The sequence below is a fragment of the Aplysia californica genome, unplaced genomic scaffold (assembly GCF_000002075.1).
Source record: "Aplysia californica isolate F4 #8 unplaced genomic scaffold, AplCal3.0 scaffold00084, whole genome shotgun sequence".
Taxonomy (NCBI): Eukaryota; Metazoa; Mollusca; class Gastropoda; order Aplysiida; family Aplysiidae; genus Aplysia; species Aplysia californica.
The window spans coordinates 213,379-222,808 of record NW_004797354.1 but is presented as its reverse complement, the minus strand read 5'-3'; the positions used below and the strand labels follow the sequence as shown (position 1 = coordinate 222,808).

The 9,430-nt window shown below is 40.2% G+C and overlaps 1 protein-coding gene across 1 annotated transcript in view; it reads left to right on the top strand.

Annotated features, from left to right (window-relative positions):
• Positions 1-7,845, top strand: part of LOC101847027 (protein usf) — a gene marked incomplete in the record, with an annotated part of 14,755 nt that extends 6,910 nt beyond the window's left edge. The window contains 5 exon segments of the mRNA XM_005094531.3: positions 347-1,067; positions 2,550-2,666; positions 3,797-3,981; positions 4,430-4,625; positions 5,139-7,845. Of these exon segments, the coding sequence (XP_005094588.1) occupies positions 963-1,067; positions 2,550-2,666; positions 3,797-3,981; positions 4,430-4,625; positions 5,139-5,333 (798 nt within the window).
• Positions 7,846-9,430: the final 1,585 nt, after the last annotated feature.

The following is a 9,430-nucleotide window of genomic DNA, read 5'->3' as shown; positions in this document are numbered from 1 at the left end:
TGCGTGCGGGGTTAATCTTCTCATAGGCACACGCTAGGTCTTTGTTTTCATTTAAGATTGCTTTAGAGTATTTAGACTGGATTACTTGATGATTATTGCCGAGTCTTTCTTGTGGAGCAGTAAAGTGTTGTTGAGGACTCTGTGCGATCATATATTGTCTTTGTTGGTATAGTTTCCAAGAGAGTTTGTTGTATACTGCTGCAATCTTCAGCACTTATATGACCTTATTGTGTTGCAAGTGCCGTAAATGCTTATTAAAACGAAATGAAAACCCAGAATCGATAGGATATAGGAATTTATGTGTCGCTATGTTCTATACCCGTCTCTTTGTGGCGCGAAATTCTAGAGGTTCTGACTGGAGTTGCCAAGTGTTGGTCAGTTTGTGATGTGAGCACTCATTGAGGAAGGAGACTGAGAAGAATCACAAAGGTGTCGGTTTACTGTGCAATTTTTCTGCTGTTAGACGCTGCATCATTTGGAAGAACGTAGGCCTCAAGAAGTTAACGTGGAGAAATAGTACATATATTGAAAAACCAAGCCGTGCTGTGAATTGAGGAGAAAACAGCCAAGTGTGCCGCGGGCCTCCCCGATTTTGCTAAGGATAGTCATCCCACTTACTTCCCTACATACCTACCAGCGGACCTATCTTCCCAACTTCATACAGAAATATTGAAAAGACTTGAAAGTGGGTTAAGACCAGACTGTGCTTGCGAACAGGACGGCTGTACAGTGTTGACGATTTCCCGATTTTCCTGAGGATAGTCCAGCTGCTTGCTTCTCTACGTACTTACCGAGGCACCTACCTGCCCACCTACCTACCTTCCTGCGTACCTGCACTCAACTGCCCACCTACCTACTTACCTGTGCACCTGCACACATTTGCCTACCTACCTACTTACCTGCGTACCTGGTTGTCGATCCACACACCTGCCCACCCACCTACATACCTACCTGTCCAGACAATGCGTCGTAGCTCGTACAACCTGGCCAAAGCCTCGGGCAAAGAAAGTGGGCGTGGTCAGAGCTCGGAGCAGAAGACGGGCACTTCAGATGAGTCCTTCCGGAGCGTAGGTGCCCGATACTGTGTTTGGAGTTTGTTGCTTGTTTTGGTTCCCTTCCCCCAAAGTGAGCTCGGCGTCTCTTTGTTTGGACTTGTCGGAATTGTTTTGTTTTTTTTAGGGGGGGGGGGGAGTTGTGTTTACCCGCTTTGAGTCCTTATCTGGGGGGTTATTTTTGTTGCTTTTTTGTTGTTGTTGGTGGGTTTTTTTAGCCGAAAGAGGTTTTTGGGGTGGGAAGGGGGGGAGGGAGGAGGGAATAGAGGTAGATTGTCCACTGACCCACAAACTAAGGGTAAGCCAACCTTATATTATGGTTCCTGGCTTAGCATTGACCCCGTGGGTGGTTGGTGGGTGCTTTGTTGTAGTTTGCGCTCCTTCTTTCCTATCAAACATAATTTAGTTGTCCTTATCTGTCCTTCATTTTTGTTTGTGTTTGGTACTCTCTTGTAACACCTCTAATCGTCGGCACTTTTATGACCTTATTGTGTTGCAAGTGCCATAAAACGTTAACCAAAGCAAATGAAACGTGTTCACTGAATCGTGGACACTCTTGAAGCAAGATTTCTCAGGAACCAGTAAGCATTCGATTTTAACCAATACTTGAGTAGTGCTTACGTGCACCCTGAATGTGGGTGGTTGGCGGGTGCTCTGGTGTGGTTTGCTCCTTCTTTACTATCAAACATCTACCGACCTGATCTCTCCTCGTTCTTTTTTATATTTATTACTCTCTTGTAACACCTCTAATATTCGGCACCTTTATGACCTTTTTGAAAAGCATCCTGGACGTTTTAAAAAGGTCTTCTTCTTTTGTTTCCCCTCAGTTGTTTCTGTCTGTCTTGCTTCTTCCCAGCACTGTAATATTACCGTTTCTGTGTCGATTTGCTTCCCTTTACTCAATTCATAACCTTTAAATCTTCTTCACTACCATGACTAATTTGTGTGTTGTAAATCTTTAATTAAAACACACCTTAACCTTGAAGATTGCTTGTTTATATATTGACAGAAGCGCAAAATGGAACTGTAGGTGCTTTGATAGTGCTACTGGTAGATCTTTCTTCTTTTGTTTCATCACTCTGTTATTTCTGTCTCTGTCTGCATTACTTTTTCCTAGCACTAAAATGACCATTATTGTGTTGATCATAGTTGATGTGATGTGCTTCTCTTTATTTACTCAAAGTCAAAACCTCTAATTTTCAACACTTATATATGACTTATTCGTGTTGCAAGTGCCCCAAATCTATTACTAAAACTAAAACATGTTTGATATTTGATGGATGCTCTGGTGTGGTTTGCTCTTTCTTTGCTATCAAACATCTATTGTCTTTATTTTTCCTCCTTTTTTTGTTTGTTACTCTTTTGCAACACCTCAATTCGGCTCTCATATGACCTTATTATTGTGTTGCAAGTACTGAAAAACTTTTACTAAAATTAAAATGGAAGGTCGTCTGATTGTTTTGACAAACTTTTCCTTTCTTCTGTGTGTGTCCTCAGCTCAGCACAATGGCCGCCCCACAGAAAATCCAGGTCGACAGCGCTAACAAGGCAGGGAAGTGCCCAGCCATCCTGTGTGACGCTGAAAACAGCAAAGCTGGCATCATTGTCTTACAGGTTAGTGGCTTTGTTTTCTTTTTATGTATTGTGTTTCCATTGATTGATACTTTCTTCTGTTGGCATGATATATTGTATATATAATATATATAAATGGCAGCACGCATGCACACTCACACCGGCTCACACACACACACACACACACAATAAATTTTTTGGGCATATGGAATTAAATCGGTATTGTATCATGAATTAAAACTTGATTTGAGCAACCTCTCGAAACCAGAAACTTGTCTAAACTGAAGTAAGCCCGTTGATCTTGCAGATTTCAGCCTAGTGGAATCCGCTGTAATTTGATGATTCCTTGTTATAAAGTCATAGTAGAGGTGTTGCTGGATGTTGAGAAATGTTGGACCATCGGATAAAATTTTAACTCTTATATCATTTCATTTCTTGGAGTGAGTGGGGGGTTGGAGGGCGCCTCTGGTAGGTCCTACTTTTTTTTATCTCCCTCTCACACAACCAAATAAACAATTCTTTACTCACACAAACAAACAAACATCTCCTTACTCACACAAACAAACAAACAAACATCTCTTTACTCACACAAACAAACGAACATCTCTTAACTTACACAAACAAACAAATATCTCTTAACTTACACAAACAAACATCTCTTTACTAACGTAACACAAACAAACAAATATCTCTTTGTTTTAGTAGAGTTTTTACGGCGCTCGCAACTGCACAAGGTCATATGAGCGCCCGAAGATTAGAGGTGTTACAAGAGAGTAACAAACATAAAAAAGAAGGAGGGGAGATAAGGACGATAAATGTTTGATAGGAGAAGAAGCAAACCACACCAGAGCACCCGCCAACCACCCACGAATATCTCTTTTCTAACACAAACATACAAACATCTCTTTACTAACACAAACTAACAAATATCTCTTTACTAACACAAACATACAAGCATCTCTTAACTCTCACAAACATCTCTTTACTAACACAAACAAACAAATATAATATCTCTTTACTAATACAAACATACGGACATCTCCATACTCACACAAACAAATGAATATAATATCTCTTTACAGACATAAACATACAAACATCTCCTTACTGACACAAACTAACAAACATATCTTTGCTCACTGACACAAACAAACATTTGCTTGCATCCGCAGGAGTGGTGGGGTTTGAACCAGCAGATCCAGGACTGCGGTAAAGAGGTGAGCTGTGGCTCCAAGATGGTCACCCTGGTGCCTGACCTGTACCGCGGCAAAGTGGCCGTCGACAACGAGACTGCCGGACACTACATGGGTGACCTTGACTGGAAAGGTGCCATCGACGACATCCAGGGTTGTGCCCAGTAAGCCACTTCATACAGTCGTCATTTTTTAAAGGAATTTTCAGAATTTTAGAGATTTTATGGAGTGTTCCTCGTTTTTTGTTTTTTGTGTGCTTTTTTTTTCTTTAAACAATGGGATATAAAGGGAATTCGTGACCCTTTTTTTTCATAATGCCTCTCTCTCTCTCTCTCTCTGACTCTCTCACCCTCTCTCTCTGACTCTCTCTCTCTCTCTCTCTCTGACTCTCTCTCTTCTCTCTCTTTATCTCTCTCTCTCCCCCTCTCTCTCTGTCTCTCTTTCAGTGTCTGTCCCACCCTCTGCCTTTCTTTGTCTCTCCCTCCCCCCCCCCCCCCCCTCTCTCGCTCTCTCTCTCTCTCCCTCATTGCATATAAAATATCAAAGAAATGCACAAGCACATTTGGTTTTTCTTACTCAAAGTCAAAGGCTTCTGCTGCATGTACTCCTCAGGTACTTGAAAGGAAAGGGCTGCGTGAAAGTGGGTGTGACCGGCTTCTGTATGGGTGGGGCCCTGTCTATGGCTGCAGCTGCACTGGTGCCGGAGATTGACGCAGCTGTGCCGTTCTATGGGATCCCATCGGCGGAGCTCTGTGACGTGACCACCATCAAGGTGCCGCTCCAGTGCCACTTTGGCGATAAGGATTCGGTAAGTGCAGCATTTACTACTTTAAAAGGCATGGGGAGGGGGGGTAATGGAATGGGAAGGGGTGGTTAGCAGGACCTAGTTTTACAGTGAAGTCTGCTTAAAACTGAACACAGTTATTTCAAAATCGGCGCTAAACAGAAAGAAAATAATATTGGTACCCAATTTTTTTTTTTTATTTGTCTTTGTAAAAAAAACTATTGATTAGCGGAAATGCTCGCTCCCTTTCTAAGCTGAAAAGAATTTCGAGGTTTGTGTTGTCTAACTCTTCCCTAGCTAACCTCAAGAAATGCAAATCATCTTTCACACTTTAAGGTATCAAAACAGGAGAAAGCCTCTACTCTTTTGTCTGATCTGTGAATGTTCAGCAGATTAAGAAAGCTGACAATTTTGGAAAGAAAGCATGGTGGGTGTAGCTGAAATAAAATTTCTCATGGTGATTACAAAGTTGTAGTTGTTTCTTTTTGTATTTTGATTTCTTCGTTATCTCCAATGTCACCCCGCCCGTGTTCACAGGTGGCCGGATTCTCCTCGCCGGCTGAGTGGAAACCTCTCAAGGCAAAGCTTGAGGCTGCTCTGAAATCCTTGGAGTTTTACAACTACGACTGCGACCACGCCTTCACAAATAAGACGGGGGCCAACTACAATCCTGATGCCGCAAAGTTGGCTTTCTCTAGAATGTTTCAGTTTTTTCAGAAGAATTTGTCATGAACAGTCGTTATGAATATTGTTTAGATTTCTACCAAGGACTATCCTGCAGTCTGATAATTTGTGTGAATGATTATGATAGGTAAAGCTAATTCGCTGGAAGTTGAGGGACTTTAAATGGAAAGCATGTGCATTGTACATATTAAAGCTTCCTTTGCAGCTCTGTAATATCATTAGTAGTAGGCTTTTGTGACCACTACCTGGACGATAATTAGTTCTTAGTTGGCCTACTTGGTAAAATTTACTAAATTTATAATAATGTACAACTTTTGGTTTAAGTTATTGTGGAATTCATGTCCATCTGAAAACTCCCAAAGAAATTGTCCTGATCCTGCCATCATACCTTTACTGTAAATGTCGTGAAAATATCCGTTTAGAAATTTGTTGTTATTGTATGTTGAAAGAGTATATTCTGCTTGACAATAGGAGAAAGAAAATGTACAAGTAACATTATTGCTGTGAATTATCTGCTCTTATTATTGTTATGCTTGTTCTTCCTGTATGGCCTTACGAATTTGAAGCGCCCGATGCTTTGTTGAGAAGTAATCAGTTTTTTGGGGTTTTTTTACCCATATTATTATAGCACCTGTGGAACAGAAACTGCCCCCAATCCTTCTGAAAATTAGTGTTGTGAACCAAGTTTGTGTTTTCTGGATGGTTTTGTCTCGTATTGAGACAATACAGTCTAACTTGCACATTTCGAGCTCCCATACTACGTAGTGGAACTCGCACAAAGCAAACAGGTTTTCGGCTCCCAGATTTTTTCCTATTCATGTATACACCTTGCACATGCTGTAGATAGTGCAAAGAAATTCATTTCTTTGCCTAATTTAAAGCACATGGAAAACGAAACTTGTAATAACAAAAAGATTTCTGCATCTCACCAATTTTGCTTTGCACGTGTTAGTGTGTTATGCAGTGGAATCCACTTATAACGAGTCCTGAAATAAGGAGAAGTCTGTTATAAAGACACTATGCTAAAACCCTGTTTTGTCCCCTTCTTTTTCTTTGTAAATAAAATACTGCTATAGCGCAATCAGACAAACATGCAAGTCGGTTATAGCATGTACTTGAAAATAAACCTCGCCAGTTGTTGGTGATCTTGCGAAACAAAGAATAGGAGAGCCCACTTGTGCCAACAATGAAGGCGGAGTGAATGAGTGGGGAGGATGTGGTACGGTATGCACAGACAAGCAAAACGCATCGCGTGATAGGCCAGCCAAGTCTAGATTATCTAGGCCAAGCATGCCTCTCACTTCTCAGATGCAGGGATGGAGAGGCCATAGTGCTGTGATGGATGGAGCGATGTATGACATGCGCAAGCAGATGGAATGCACAACCGGGTGTGGTGGGGTGGGGGACAACACAGCAGGCGAATTAGCCTAGAGAACTTTATTTCTGATCGCTGACGCCGAGCTGTCAACATCGCTAGCGCGAGAGAAAGAAAACTTATTCGATGTTTGATCAAGTAAGACCTAGAGATCATGTTGAACCAAATCATCATCGGGGAGATTACAAAACAAAACGAACAGAAAACCAGAATCATAGATTCGGCCTACTGTACTATTTCCCTTGAATTTATTACTGGATCCCTTTTAACGAGAATCCTGCTATAGCGGATCTTTTTCACCGGTCCCCTCCCTCTCGTTATAACAGGATTCCACTGTATTAGGATAAGTGAAAGTGGCCACCTGTTTCTGTTGAAAGCTTGGTCCAGACAGACACCCTGGTCCTGAAATGAATCCTGATTTGAATTCTTTTTTTAAATCTTTGAACTTTGATGGGTATTGTTGTTATTGCCTTTGAGTGGGGATGTAATGTACTGTAGCAGTTTTCCCTTTTTTCTGGTCAAGCTTTTTTCCAAAATAATTTCCCATACCAGGACAGCATTATATGGAAGATGAGGATTTGACCACTGAGGGATAGGCCTACTGTGATCACTCCTTGGACAGGTTCTAATTTGTATTCAAGATCTTTCCCAAAATGCATAAGTACAAATCTACTGCTTAGTGAGTGTTAGACTCTTCCATGCACCATTTTGAGAAGTGGCAAAAGATGGAGTCTTAAACTGAGCCGTTGAAATGTACATTTATTACGCACTGATTGTTAGTCGAGTGTCTTATGTCACGCTTTTAAGACACTGTTGCTATTGAGACTGGTTTGGGCTATGGTGCTGTTTAAGGTTGTTTTTTTTCTGTTATAGTATTATTGTTAGCTACCATACTGGTTATATAGTGGACTTTTAACTTTATCAAAGAGATTTGTTTACGTTTTTGCTCAACATTCATTTTTCTCTTACCTCCACGCCAGTTTTCTTACATTTAGAAATTTTCTTTGTCAGTTTGAAAGCACAACTGTAATAAAGCCTAGTATTAGTCAATGTTAATCCCTTAAAGCTTATTTTCTGTTTCTAAAGCTACAATGCTTTTAAGAAAAGAATTTACAAAAGACTATTTGGATTTGAGAATTTATATGATTCTGAGAACTCTATGCTAAATAAACATATGAATTCAAGGTAGCTTTTTTTCCTTTTTATTGGCTTTCTCACTGTTTGTTTGCTGAATGAATACATGTTACGACGTGTTGGGATCAAGTGCTCGTCAATTTTCGGGCATATATTATATGGAGTTATTGGTATAACCTTAAAGTTTGTTCATTTGTCTTGCTTTTGTTGGAAAAAACAATACCCATCTATCTTGAACAGAAGTCGAGGTATTTGCTATTGAAGGAGGTGCGGGGATTACCAGGTATCAGCATAAAATTAGCGCGAAAATGGCCTTTAAAATTTGGTGACTTTCAAAGCCTAAGTGTTCTTAAAAACTGCACATTTACAATTTTTATGCCTTCAATCAACCATTTTCAGTAAAATTCTACTCAGAAATGTTTTAAAATGGACAGAAAATTCGCCAAAAAAATGCCCAACAGCCAGAAAAATACTCAATTTTTTTACGAGCACCCGATTTCACCACGATGAATCTCGTGTCAGAACTGAATGTAGTAGTATCTAGCACATGCATTTGTTGCGGCATCGCGGCCGCGATTTTTGCATTTTTCCAACAAAAAACCACCGCCGGGAAGAAAAAATAATTTACAACAAAAACTGGGAATAGTATTCGTGAAAAAAAGAAACTAAACCTCTTTACTTTTATAGAAAGAAAGTTTATTTTCACTTCGTCTCTTTCTCACTTGTTAAAACTGCGTTGATTTGTAATTTTCATGTGAAGAACATAAGTAGGCTACATTACATACTATTTATATTGCTGTTTCTCTTTCATGTTTCCCTTTTTGTTGTGTTTTATTTTGTGGGTGTGTTGATTTTTTTTCCTTGTTATTGTTCGGGTGTGTTGTTTTTTCATTTTGTGTGTGTTTATTATATAGCGTAATGTTCCTCCTACCTTTTTTAAAAAATGTGTTATAGTTACGTTGCAGCATGTCTCCACCAAAAAGGAAAACTGACTCTGGCAGGCCCCTTGTGTGTGATTCCATGATCTACATGTTAGATCCTATACTTTTTCTTGAATTACACGCATCAGGGTTAAAACGGCCAGTCTATGGATGGGTTGACACACGCCCTTATTTGTTAATTTTTGTGACTGTTTATTTGCTGTTCTAATTTTTATTTCATTCTGTTGTGAAACCTCTATTTTTCTCGTTTTTACACTCTGTGTGTGGGTGGTTGGCGGGGGCTCTGGTGTGGTTTGCTTCTTCTTTCCATGAAACATCTATCGTCCTTATCTCCCCTTCTTCTTTTCTAAGTTTGTTACTCTCTTGTAACACTCTACTAATCTTCTGGCGCTCATATGACCTTGTGCAGTTGCGAGCGCCGTAAAACCTCTACTAATACTAAACACTCTGTGTGGCTGCAAATGATATTCTGGATGCTTAAAACAAAGCACACGGAATTCTGGTGTTTAGTTTTAGATGAAGTAATCTCTATCAGCATATTGCTACAGTGGAATCCTGTTATAACGAGAGGGAGGGGACCGGAACAAAATGTCCGCCATAGCAGGATTCTCGCTAAGGGATCCAGTAATAAATTCAAGGGAAACTGTAAAGTAGGCCTAATCTATGAGTTTGGTGTTCTGTTTATTTCCTTTTGC